Here is a 13402-nt window from a genome sequence, read left to right as displayed (position 1 = left end):
CAAAGCTTCCAGGATAGGCTCTGCACCACTGTGACCATGATCAGGAGAAAGCCATCATATAGATCACGTGGCCTAATGGATAAGGCGTCCGACTTCGGATCGGAAGATTGAGGGTTCGAGTCCCTTCGTGGTTGGAGTCTTTAAAGACTTTCTTAGGTATGAATTTAATTGTTGGATACTTAATGGTGTTCCATGTTGAACAAATAACTCATTGAAAGTGAAAATATTTCATTAATAAAAACCAAGTATTAGCGGCTGCAATCTCAAAAGAGGGGACGGTTGTGTGGTCAAACGCACTTTCCTGAATATGTAGTGAGTTTCTTCACGCAAACTAGCTATATGCGGTAGTGGCGTGGTTAGTGCTGCTGCCTTGGATCCAAAGGTTGCTGGTTTGATTCCCCCCCCCCCCCCCCCCCCTCCAAGTGTAGCATCCTTGAGCAAGGTACTTATCCTAAACTGCTCCAGTAATATTACCCCCGTATATAAATAATTATAAGTTGATTAAGATTGCAAGTTAACTTAGAGAAAAGCATCAGTGAAATGAATAAATATCTAAATGAATAAATATAACTCAGACTGAATTGTATAACTGCTGTGTTAAGAAAGTAATTAAGTCAGCTAAAGGGATAAATGTGCTTTTTCTAGGGATAGTTGGTACTATAGTGGTTAGAAATACTGCCTTCTGTTCCAAAGGTTGCAGGTTTGAATCGCCTCTTTAGCTGTACTACTTTTGAGCAAGGTACACACACACACACATTTTCAGAACCGCTTGTCCCATACGGGGTCACGGGGAACCGGAGCCTAACCCGGCAACTCAGGGCGCAAGGCTGGAGAGGGAGGGGACACACCCAGGACGGGACGCCAGTCCGTCGCAAGGCACCCCAAGCGGGACTCGAACCCCAGACCCACTGGAGAGCAGGACTGTGGTCCAACCCACTGCGCCACCGTTGAGCAAGGTACTTACCCTAAATTACTCCAGTAAAATTACCCAGCTGTATAAATGGGTAAATAATTGTTACTTTAACACTATAAGTCGCTTTGGAGAAAAGCATCAACTAAATGAATCAATGTAAGTTATTGGATGGATGGCTCGAGTATTATTACACGTCCTTGACCTTGTGAGCTTTCCCTGTTGTTTTTTTACACAACTTGATTGGTCAATAAATCGTATTAATAAATTTTTATTTATCGCGACTTGGGACCACCGCTCCGACCTCAGAACAACACTTTTACTCTGATTGCACTTAACAGAAAAAAAATACTCTGGACAGCATTTACTACGAGGATCCTTGAAAGTGGACGCGAATTTTATTTCAGACGTTTTTCTTCTTGTGTTAAGCGAAACGACAGATTAATTAAAATGTGTTTTTGATAAATCTGCGTATAAAATTTCGGCAAATGTATTTTTCACAAAAACGGTCGAATGCTAAAGGTAACGTTACCCTTCTGAAAAGTGAGTTGGAACGAAAAGTTAATACTACAGCGTTAAAAAAAAATAAGAAAGGAAGACGCGACGCTTTGTTACTAGAATTTGTGTGGAGAATCCTGTGTGTAAATCCTGACAAGAAGAGTGAAATTAGAGTTTTTATAGATGTTTGTTAGCAAGGTCGTTTGTCATTATTGTCATTGTGTGTGGCTGTTTTTGTGTATGTTTTTAGTTTAATTTAAATTTCTTTTTTTTTTTTTTTTTTAAGGACGGGGGTCCATCGTCCGGCTCATCCCGAGCGACGAAGTTCGTCATCCAGGCCGGCAGGGGGCGCCCGCGCACAGCGACGCTCTTTGCGCCGCCGTGGCGGAGAAGCGTTTCCTCGGCGGTTCGCTTCTCTCAGAGTCATAAATCCACGATGAAGGGGGCACTGAAGCACTGGAGGGAGGCGGCTACCGTTATTCTGGTCGCAGGCACGAAACAGCGCGCAGCTGATAATGTGCTCCAGAGGCGCGGCGGAGGCGACCACGACCACGACTACAGGGTCCTGCTGCTGAAGCGCAGCGAAGCGAGCGGCTTCATGCCCAGCGCGTACGTCTTCCCGGGGGGGGTCCTCGACGCGTCCGACTTCTCGAGCGCGTGGCTCGACGTGTTGGCGCCGTTCCGCGGCGCTCGCGGCAAGTTCGGCCTCCCGGCGGTGAGGCAGCCGCCCGACACGAGGCCGCCCATATTCGCCACGGACCGCTCCCGCGGCCTGGGCTCCTCCTCCTCGGTCCCCGGCGAGGTGGCGCTCAGGATCTGCGCCGTGCGGGAGACCTTCGAGGAGTCGGGCGTGCTGCTGGTGGTGCCCGCGAAGCGCGCCTCCGTCGACGACGACGACGACGCGGGACCGCGGGAGCGCGCACGCCGGCCCGCCTCCCTCGCCGAGGCCGCGCCGCAGCCGCAGTGGGACGCACAGGTGCTCGCCCGGTGGAGGTCCCTGGTCATAGAGGACGCGCGCAACTTCATCCGCATGTGCGAGCAGCTGCAGTGCGTGCCCAACATCTGGGCGCTGCACGAGTGGGGCAACTGGCTCACGCCCGCGAACCCCACCGGCAGCGGCCGTCGCCGGCGGTACGACACGGCCTTCTTCATGTGCTGCTTGCAGGAGACCCCACACGCGGCGCAGGACCAGAAGGAGATCGTGCACCTGAAGGTGAGCGGCTCGAATCCCAGCGGACCGACTGGGCCACCGGTGACCAGGGGCCCGTCTCTGGTAAATCATGAGTCCAACTGGGTAAATGATTAGGATTTACACTCACTCCTCATTTGACATTTTACTTACTTGGTTCACCCAGTGCGACATTCATTCATCCATCCATCCATCCATCTGATGCTTTCTCCAAACTAAACAACTTAAAATGTTAAGGTGTTTCTCCCATTTATACAGCTGGGTAATTTTATTGCAATGGTTTATGGTAAGTACCTGTACTACAGCTGGAGCTGGGAATGAAACCTGTGATTTGGGTCCAAAGGCAGTAGCTCTGACTGCAGTGCTACTGTGTTTCTACTGCACACGTGATTTCCTCTAAAGCAGCATATGGAGCTGGACATCACACACCTATTATGTCACATAATATATTTAATTTCATTGAACACACATTAATAAACTAAGGGTTACAAGGAGTTACTATACATTGAAGCAGCACTTTATACAGTATAGTCACCAGTCTGTTATTTCCTCACAATTGACCTTATATTCCCTATTCCATTATTTATTATGAGGGGAAAAATCCATTTTGTCCCATGCTTCCCCCCCCCCCCCGACTCACCCCAAGTCAAAACTGAGAAGTGAAAATTTCTTCATTTGGTAGGTGCTTATCGCCAATGCAATGGACAAATTGGGGTAAATAAGTGTATTTCACCAACAGGTGAACAAATGTAGATACAGACAAATGATTATTATTGTATTCAGTTAGTCCAATACACTGTTTTGGCCAGCATGTTACATGAGTAGCAGCATCTAGAATTGATATGGAGTTTTATGATATGGATTTTTTGGAACGGGTAACGTACTGAAAATGTATGGAGCACATAGTTTAGGAGAGAAGTGAGTCTGAAAGAGATGAGTTTTGAGATCCTTCTTGAATGTTGAGAGGGACTCAGCAGTTCTGAGTAACACAGGGTGGTCATTCCATCACATCAGAGCCACAATTGAGAACCTTCACTGAAACTAATGTTAATTCCATCTTTGAGTCATGAGATAGAAAACTTTTTGCAGGGTACAAAGAATACATTACATTTCTAAGGGGGTAGGAAGACTTTTTCTTTCATTAATATCCGCCTGTATTAAAACTAATTTGACATGAGTGGAAAATGAAAACCTCGTCCCCAACTTGCAGTGGTCCAGTCCCATTGAGATCCTGCACAGCTTCCAGGCCAAAGAGATGTGGATCGCAGTGCCGCAGTTTTATGAGCTGAGCCGCATGTGCCGCCTGTCCCTGTTGGAGCAACTGCATTCGTTTGCTCAAGAGAGGGCGCTGGAGGGCTGCGAGCGGTGGCTGCCCGTGCGCCTCTTCACTCCCGACAACTACGTGATGCTGCTGCCAGGTGAGTTCAAACCCCCCGGTGGCCCTGAGCGTTCAGTGTGTTGTTACAGATTAACTGTTGACAAATCCTTGTGTAACTAAACCTTGTGTCACATCTGGTAGTGTAGTGCTTAGAGCTGCTGCCTTTGGACCCGAAGGTCACAGGTTCCATTCCCACCCCCACCTCCCAGTGTAATACCCTTAAGCAAGGTACTTAGCCTGAATTGTTCCAGTAATTTTACCCAGCTGTATAAATGGGTAAATAATTAAGTAGATTAAGACTGCAAGTCACTTTGGAGAAAAGCATCAGCTAAATGAATAAATGTAACTCAGATTGACTTGTATGAACCACAGTGTTGACCATGTTAAAGTACAGTCACGCCGCTTTGTGACTGGCCACATTTGACGATGGTCCCATAACCTTATAATGGAGCTGAAAAATTCTGATCGACTGGCGATGTCATAGTGCAATATGTTACTCGCATGTTCGTGTTGCTGCTGTAAACAAACCTACTTTGTTGCCAGTTGTATAAAAGTATAGCACATATAATTATGTACCGTATATATTTGATGATAAACACTTGTTACTGGTTATGTATTTACTGTAGTTCTCGTTATTTTACAGTGTACTTTCTACTTATAAAAAGCTTACTGTAAAGCAGTATACTGTGTAACGGCATCATAAATCTCGTGTTTACCGCATCTCTTGACTGCATAGAGGCTATACCATCTCGGTGCGTGTAAGGACACTATGATTGAGGCTATACCATCTAGGTGTGTATAAGTGCACTTCACGATAATGACACCGTGTTGCCCTTAGAAGTTGAATTTCTTTGGTTTTGTGCTTTAGGCGACTCCCTGTATCAAGAGAACCTGGACAAGCGTGAACCGGGCTCGGTCAACATGCTCACAGACAGGAGCATAGAGGAGCTGCAGACGGACAGGGCCGCGCTGCACCGGATCGTGTTTCGTGACCTCTTCAGCCCCACGGTGCATATCAACATTACACCCAAGTACAAGCACCTCGTGCCCCTATTCAATTCTGCACCCCCTCGCCCCACGAAACACAGCTCCCATCTCTGAGTATCATCCAACTGCCTGCTGCGATGGGACAATTGGGCTAGTTTTGCCAAAAAAGGTTATGCAGTTGACTGAATGGAGGTGGAGCAGAAATATAGAATGCATAAAATTGAGTGCAATAATTTTATATTTTTCTATATGTGTAATTAATGTAGGTAAAATCAGTTATATAATGGGAATGTGGAATTATTTTGAATAAGAATGCTCTTTGTCTTTTTAAGCTGAACAATATTTTCAAAACTGAGTTAACATGTTTGTTGGATTTATTTTTTTGTTATGAACCATATGGAATTGTTTTTATTATCCAGCAATTGCCAGGCCATGTGAAATGTCTCTAAGCAAACCTTAACAGTGTAAATTTTTACCTCTTATTTTGTTACAGAGCATTTAATTTGTTACATATGTTCGATATGAGCTGATGTTTCACATTACCGTAGTTTTTCATTCTGCACACATTTAACTGAAAGCAGAACAAAGTTGTTTCCGAGGCTGAGGGACGATAGACAATCAAATTGTAGATGCCTGAATCTTACTGAGCGCACTGTGGACAACCGCCTATTCACCTTTTTTTTTTTTTTTTAAAACAAATTTTCGCTTGGGGTTCCAACTTGAACTAAAATGATTTATTCTATTAAAGGAGTTTGATCATTTTAAAGTCCTCGTTTTTCTGTCTAGTCTTATTCACAGGTAAAGATCCCTAAAGTTAGAGTTCCACAGACACTCAAGAACTTGAAACATTTGGAGTGAATGCAGTGGATTCACTGTATTGGTGGGGATTGAGGGATTGATATGGGATATAAATCGGAATGTCACCCTACCAGCCTTATGGGATATGGCACCATGAGACCGTACTTGCATATAATACTAGCACATGTGATAATGAATGTAATAAATAAATGTATTTGTGAGTACAAAGCAGAAATAACACGTAAAAGGTGTTTTAATGCTTTCCTGCAGAGCAGAGGCATCCAGAATGCTGAAGCTCAAATGTCCATCTGTGCAATATAATAAAAGAACTTGATTTTTACTTTGGTTTTTGTGGTCGGTTTGTAGCGGTCCTTATGAAATAAGGAGTGTACTGTATAGAGTGTGATGATGCAGAATTGCATACTGTTCAGGTATCTAATACAAGCTAAGATTCCCCCCCCCCCCCCCCCTGTCGAGGTCTTACTGTTAGGCTGTTCTTGTCAGATGACCGACTTCCCTGTTTTCTGCTGCATCTATACAAAACACCATGTTCCTGGAAACCTTTATACTGGATTAATGGTGTAGCAAGTGTTTGTCTTTGATAAAATCATGTGGCTCTTATGCCATGCAAAATAAAGTCTCTGCGGTTAAATGAAGGCATCCTCGTCTTTCTCTTCTCTGTAGGGGCCACATATTAGTGTCTTTATGTCCGTTATGTGCCGTTTAGTAAAGCGTAGCACTTGTTTGCAAAATGGTTAAAATGTTACTCATACTCTAGTTGAGACCTCATGAGAATTCACTTAAAATTTACATTTAGCAGATGCTTTTCTCCAAAGCGATGTACATCTCAGAAAATATAATTTGTACATTACATTAGGAGACAGTTGCAGACAGGTCATTAAGTAGATTCCTTCACCATATGCATCAATGTCCATCATACGAGTAGCTGCATAAAACTTTATGAGAATATCAACGATTCCTGATCACCTTCCTAGTTTTTTTGTTTTTTTTTTTTTTTTTGAGATGCATATAAACATTTATGTTACAGAAGTAGCTGTATAAAGGGTCTGGCCATGATCTTAAAGTTAGAGCATGAACATTTACATCTTACATGAACTGAAGAGATGACGGGTGAAGTGAGTCTGGAAGAGGTGAGTTTTAAGACCCTTTTTAAATGCGGACAGAGATTCAGCAGTTCTGAGTGAGAGGGGGAGGTCGTTCTACCACAACGGTGCCAGAACCGAGAATCTCCGTGCTTTACCTTTCGTTCATGGGACCACCAAGCGGGCAGATGTGGAAGAGCGTAGCAATCTGGTTGGGGTGTAGCGGATGATCAAGTCTTGTAGACATCTGAGAGCAGTTGTGTTGATGCTTTTTTAGGCTACAACCAGGGTCTTAAATTTGATCCAGGCAGCTATAGGAAGCCAGTGCGGAGAAATGAGTAGAGGAGATACAGGAGACACTTCGATCAATTGAAATTTGAATACTGACCTCAATTTGAGCTGCTTCTCTTATTTAAAAATAGACAAAAAAAAAAAAATGTAACTCAAAAACTGCACTGCACCATGATGGGGGGAATGAAAGTCACCTCTTCATGGAGCTTCATTGCACGGGAATACACACTCACCCTGCTTGAAGATGCAAGGAGCCCAATACTGCACTGTTTACAACAGTAGTTACAACACCTGGAGGTGGGATACAAGAGAAGGGAAGGAGGTGCATCATCTAAAGTGACCAGTAGTTCGTTTTGCGCTGCAACACTTTTACCATTTTTAATTTCTACGTATGTTAAAACTGACTGGAAAAGAAACATTGTTTCCACAAAAAGAAAAAAAAAAAAAAATCCATTCCGACTGTTGAGTGATTCTTTTACTCCATAAAGATGTGCAACACGTGTCCTGAAACACCACCAGGCACAAGCTGTAAACACTGGAAGCGAGTTGAACTGATCCGTCCCACTCTGATTTACGCGCTGCGCCACCGTGCCACTTAATGCGCTTGTAGATCTCGGCAAAGTTTAAAAAAATTTACAGTTTGGAGAGCAAAGGACAGCAAAATTATCCAACAACTATTTAATAGTAATTTATATATTTATTGATCTGACATTTGTTCGTAGAGCGTTTGAACGCTGGTTTGCTGTTCAGCCGAGCGACGTGCACAGTCACGTGTACAATATACGCCGAAGGAAAACCAACTCCGCTCGCTGTGTTGTGACGTCATCTCTGCTTCGTTTCTAAATGGCCAGTCTCACCTCTTAGCATTTAGTCGTGCAACGCAATTGGTCAAGCCGCTCCATCAACCAACAGAGTCCCCGCCCATTTACAAGTCAAGTTTGACAGGCCGGTAGCGCTGAGGGAGTGTGCGGTGTTTTTTGTACCTTTGGCGCACAAGTGGAAAAAATACCATGTATATCTGGCGTAAGTAGCAATAGGTAAGTGGATATTTCGTACGAACTTTCAGTGTTGGGCTCATTGTAGCTTTTTACCTTTTCGTTTTGCTGAGACATATATTGCTGTTCGAGATGTGGGTAGCTAACGCGTCAGCTCAGCAGCTGGGACCGAGCGTTCGGTTGAGAAACTTATCTTGTTCCAATTGTTGTGTCATGAACACGTTTCTTATTTTAACCGATTGATTATTCGTTCTGAAGAAACTCACATTGCGTTGTCAGCAGTGTTGATTAGATAGCGAGTTGTGTGACGCTGAAAATCAAATCGTCGACTGTGTGTGTGCGCGCGCGCGCAGCCAGTTCCGCAGCGACTCTGACACACGGTCACGGCTGGTCAGCGACAGGCTGACTGACTCCGCTCCAACCCTTTTTTCCTTTCTAACACCACCGCATTTTTTTGTTGCAAAAAAAATTCAATTTGGTCCGTCCAAGTTAGGAATTGTGTCGATTTCCTCACCGGTTCACCTAGACCGAGTAACGCGGAAACGATACCGCAGTGCGTCAAAACCGCACACCTTCGTGGGACATTTTGACACCCTTCTGAACTAATTTTATGTCCAGATTCAGAGGAAACGCGAAAGAAAGGTCGCGGAGCAAGAAGGAACAACAGTAACGGTATGTGACCGACTTCCGCTTCCGGGAGGATGTGTCAGAATAGTTGTTACTATGACAACGGTAATACTGCACGGTTCAGCAGCTCTGCTTTCGCGCAGAAATATTTGGTGGCGTTTTTAATAACAGGTTTTGGGATGTGGAAGGGAAAGATGTTAATTTTCATACATTTTGTTTGCCACATAAACAAACATAAGGGATTGCTGGTAGGGTAGTATAGCTGCTGCCTAGACCAGAAGGTTGCAGATTTGAATCCCACCCCTGGCTGTTGTACCCTTGAGCAAGGTACTTACTCTAAAATTGCTCCAGTGAAATTACCCAGCTGTATAAATGGGTAAATAGTTGTAAGTTGCTTTGAAAAAAGCATCAGGTTAATGTAATCTTTGTTAGATATACAATGCAGTAATTCTATAGATAATACAATGATAACCATCTGCAGTACATGTAGGCATATGGCTTTCTAGCAACTGCTATAGAGTGTTTGATTTTTATTTATTTCTCTCTCTCTCTCTCCTGTCCCATATTGGCATTGCCCACGGTTCCCATGTGTACTTGCAGTGTTGTCTACTGCAATATTTATAGAATCAAAAACACATTTTTTTTTGAAGCCAGCAATGCAGAAGTCCAGATAATTCCTATGGGCTCACAAACTGTTTTCCTTATGGGAAGGGAAGAAAAAAAAAAAAAATTTTTTTTTATTTCTCTCTTCTCACTTTTTTTTCATGCAGCATCAGTTATTTGATTGGCATATTTATACAGATGGAAATTTTACTAGTGTAAGTAAGGGTATTGCAGTGGGTGTTCACCTGTGGACATTCCTGGGTGTGTAACCAATGTGCTGTCCACTGACCTATGTGTGTGGTAAAATGTTGTCTTGTAGTTAGGCTGCATACCGTTGTGTTGTGGGGGCTGTTAGAAAACATGTCAAAGGCCACATTCCTGTAGTCATTGTTTCTCTAGCAAATAGAGTAAATGTGAGTTGATTGTAAAGAAGCTCTTAACCTTTTTAAAATGATGACACTTTCAAATCATAGGAGGAACTAGAAACGGAAATCACTTTCGTGTCAGGTGTAATGATGTATGTTATGTGAAATATGAGAGACTGGCAGCCATGAGGCAGAACAGATCCTTTGAGCATCTGCAGGCATCTCAGCTTGTGGAACAGCAAACGGAGCCTATTGACAGCAGGCTGTGGATGGAGAGGCTCAGTAAACATACGGGTGGGGCTCGTCGCTGATATTTTTATCTACAGCACCTGGCAAAACTATGCAGACCTTGCAAATATCTTCAAATTTTGCAGGTTTACGGATGAAAGTCACATCTCTGTCCTGTCAGCCCCCCCCTTAACAGAACTGGGTTACAACAACACACACAATCAGTGTAGAGAAAACACAAATAAATATAGATATGATTAAAAACAGCATGGGAAGGGAGTGCAGAAGTGGCCATGTAGCCCTGTCTGAGAGTTCCAAGGAAGTGACTGAATGTTCCTCAATTAGTTAATATTTAACCTACATCATAATTATAACTTCTCTGGTTTATAGCAGCTACAGATGTTCGAAGAGAGCTTCTCGTGCGAAATATGTATGGATCTAATAAGCCTGCCTCCTGTCCCATGCTGGAATCCCGTTGGTCCTGTTAGTGTTTATTGCAGAGTCACGTCCTGGAAATATTTAGAGCCAGTTTCTCTGTAAAGGAAGACTAAATGTGAAATGTGTTGAGGTCCACAGGTCTGATATTGGACAGTGGACAGGTAGAGGACATGTCCGTGTGGAGGACACCTGTTGATCTTGCCGTTGACCTGTGTTTGTGCACTGTCATCCTGTCTAGTATGTACCCTGCCGTATACCTTGTGCTTTATGGGATGGCTGCACCACCCTGACACTACACTTGAAATGTGGTTATTTATAACTGCTGAGTGATATCTCCAAATGAACAATGAAATAAAAAATATTTTCACATGCATTACATATTTAGATACATTCTTCATCCTAGACAGATCATAGTGCCTTTTTTTTTATTTATTTTTTTAAATAAACGTGTGTAAAGTTGAGCTGTCAGATTTCACTCGTAGATATAGTCCCACAGTCTGGGTAATTTTGGGTTCATAACCTGCATTCGAACCCCTGTGTGTGAACCCACAGTGCGAAAGCTGTGAGGTTTCAGCACTATGATCATGGATGCAAAGCAGCCCTAGAGTCTGTCCTAAATCCTTCCCTGGAAGAACCCAATGTGTCACAGTGATTTAAAAATCAGTTAATGGTTACATATTTATAATCTGTTTCTATGAGGGCTTAAAAAAAACCAAGGTTCGAATCCCATTCCTCCCGTAGAATTCTTGAGCAAGGTATTTACCCCAAATTGCTCAGGTAAAAATGACTGAACTGTATCAATTGGGTAAAAAAAATTGTAATTGGCACAGCGGGTAGCACTGCTGTCTCACAGCGCCTGGGTGGTATGAGAGAACGTGGGTTCAATCCTTGCTCAGTCTGTGTGGAGTTTGCATGTTCTCCCTGTGTCTGTGTGGGTTTCCTCCGGATGCTCTGGTTTCCTCTCAGACATACGGTGTTCAGGTTCCCCCATAATGTGTGAGTGACAGAGGGAGCATGTTCCACTGACGTATGGATGAGTGACCCAGTGTAAGTAGTGTATCTAGCAGTGTAAGTCACCTTGGTGAATAAGGTGTGTGGGCAGGTAACACTACATAGAGTTCAGTGGAAGTTACTTGGAGAAAAATGTCTGCTAAATAAATATATGTAGAAACTTTTTTTTTTTTTTTTTTTTATTGTTTTGAAATCTTACTATTCCATCTGTAAGAGTTGGCTGCTATTTTTGTTATTAGTAAGAAACTTTTATTTAATAAGCTGAGGGCTGCGAAGGTCACTTGGCGACATCTCGGAAGGTTTTCCTGCTCGCAGACTGTGGTTCGACACTTGATCTGTTCCTGATGTCTCAACAGAGTCACTTAGAGGAAGTGGGAATGCAGCGGCAGCTGCGTAGTTGAAATAAAAGTTCCGTTGTTCTCTGGGCTCAGATGGTGCTGGGAAAAGGAAACGGTGATCCTTAGTTCCTCTTTGCTTGTTTATGTCATTCCATGCCAGACAATGTCATCCGCTTAGGTATCCAGGCTCCTATCCATTGTCAAACCTGCTTGATGAGGGTTGCACCATAGTAGTAGCTTCTGCAAGTCCATCGGTGCTGTCCCGAAACCCTTACCTGTTCTCCTACAGACCGGAAATTTGTCTTTCCTAATTTTCAAGAGCTTTGAACTTCTAAAGATACCTGCTAGATGGTTATTTTTTTTCTGTTTTCATTTATACGCCCTGAGTTGCCGGGTAGGCTCCGGTTCCCCGCGACCCCCTCTGAGACAAGCGGTTCAGACGACGTCATTTATTAATCTCGGGCCCCTTTGTCCACAGTGACTTACAATGTTATTATTAAACAACAAGATATTTAACATGATTTACCCATAGATACAGTTGTGTAGTTTTTCCTTGGGCAACTTTTGGTAAGTACCTTGATCAAGGGTGCTATAGCAGGAGGTGGGTTTTGAACCTGCAACCTGTAAGTGTAGAGAGAGTGGCTGTAACTGCTAGCAACCTTATAGAAACGGTTTTATATACTGCATGTATATGTTACACTGTGGTTGTGTGTGTTGCTTTCTCTTTTGCAGACGCAGGAGTCCCTGGTCCATATGGCTGTATATGATGAGAACATCCTTAAGAACCCTTTCTACCTGGAGCTGGAGAAGCAGCGGCCAGACCTGTGCAGCAGGGTGGCGGAGCTCCACGGCATTGTAAGTTTTTTTTTTTTTGGACTCAGGAAGCAGGAACTTCTCAGTTTGTCTGAAGAAATGATTTATTTTAAAAAAAAAAAAAAGCTTTTACAGTTTATGGCTGTGGTACAAGGCTTTAGGTGCAACAGGTGTCAGGTGGTGTTGTCATGGAGGTTCTGGTTACTGCAGTCTGGGAGATCCTGCTGGTTCCGTTCCTTGCTTTGTTCTCTCAGGTCTCCCCTTGACTGCATGTCACCTCTGTCCACAAATCACATCCACATCTGTGCTCCACAAGTCAACGTTTAAGGAAAGTTTCACTGGAAATATAGTTTCCGAACAGCTGATTACATGTAGAATGACCCTCCTTTAAATAAAGCTCTATTTCTCACCATTTCAGTAAATTGCACTGAATTAAGTTGCTTCCTTAAAGCTAAGATGATGATAGTCATTTTTTAATGAAGGAAAAAAATATGAATTCAGCGCAATAGTGTTAAAACTAATCACAACATTCATAGGATATATTTAATATGCAGCCATTTGAAAGGGTGCTAGACCACCCCGAGTGCTGGCGCACATTAAATGTGTTGAAAGATATTGATTTTGGAGCCTCTGCAATATAATAATGCTCCCATATTTTACTTTTTATGATACTCAGATGAGCTTGTTTGGGTTTTATTTAATTTTAATAGACAATGCTGACACGTTATATAGCCTTTTATCATAGAAATATGCAGCTTACCGCATAGCATGGTACTGCAACAGGTAGCGCTGGTGCCTCACAGAACTGGGGATCTGGGTTTGGACAAACT

The 13402-nt window shown here is 43.3% G+C and overlaps 2 protein-coding genes and 1 non-coding gene across 4 annotated transcripts in view; all 3 read left to right on the top strand.

The window, feature by feature from the left end:
• Positions 1 to 61: 61 nt before the first annotated feature.
• Positions 62 to 134, top strand: trnar-ucg (transfer RNA arginine (anticodon UCG)). The gene has a single exon. It is a non-coding gene; the product is annotated as a tRNA-Arg (tRNA).
• Positions 135 to 1194: 1060 nt separating this feature from the next.
• nudt19 (nudix (nucleoside diphosphate linked moiety X)-type motif 19) lies at positions 1195 to 5645 on the top strand. Its single transcript, XM_029256283.1, has 3 exons — positions 1195 to 2621; positions 3808 to 4015; positions 4844 to 5645. Exons 1-3 carry the CDS (start codon positions 1845 to 1847, stop codon positions 5074 to 5076), a joined length of 1218 nt encoding a protein of 405 aa, XP_029112116.1. The 5' UTR covers positions 1195 to 1844; the 3' UTR covers positions 5077 to 5645.
• A 2441-nt stretch (positions 5646 to 8086) lies between these two features.
• The window catches only part of LOC108941155 (ankyrin repeat domain-containing protein 27-like), a 34031-nt gene continuing 28715 nt past the window's right edge, over positions 8087 to 13402 (top strand). The window contains exons 1-3 of one of the 2 annotated variants that reach the window (XM_018763755.2): positions 8087 to 8191; positions 8768 to 8821; positions 12492 to 12614. In XM_018763755.2, coding sequence (XP_018619271.1) covers positions 12513 to 12614 — 102 coding nt within the window. In that variant the 5' untranslated portion in view covers positions 8087 to 8191; positions 8768 to 8821; positions 12492 to 12512. The remainder of the gene's footprint in view (positions 8192 to 8767; positions 8822 to 12491; positions 12615 to 13402) is intronic. The other variant, XM_018763754.2, reaches the window with a different exon arrangement.

This window comes from Scleropages formosus, chromosome 11, assembly GCF_900964775.1.
Source record: "Scleropages formosus chromosome 11, fSclFor1.1, whole genome shotgun sequence".
NCBI classification, from domain to species: domain Eukaryota; kingdom Metazoa; phylum Chordata; class Actinopteri; order Osteoglossiformes; family Osteoglossidae; genus Scleropages; species Scleropages formosus.
Note: the sequence above shows the minus strand (reverse complement) of the source record. Positions and strands in the feature narration are given on the sequence as shown.

Coding starts and splice junctions, on each gene's coding strand:
- nudt19 (XM_029256283.1), top strand. CDS start 1,845: ATGAAGGGGGCACTGAAGCACTGGAGGGAGGCGGCTACCGTTATTCTG. Junction 2,622..3,807: donor AGGAGATCGTGCACCTGAAG/GTGAGCGGCTCG, acceptor CCCAACTTGCAG/TGGTCCAGTCCCATTGAGAT. Junction 4,016..4,843: donor CTACGTGATGCTGCTGCCAG/GTGAGTTCAAAC, acceptor TTTGTGCTTTAG/GCGACTCCCTGTATCAAGAG.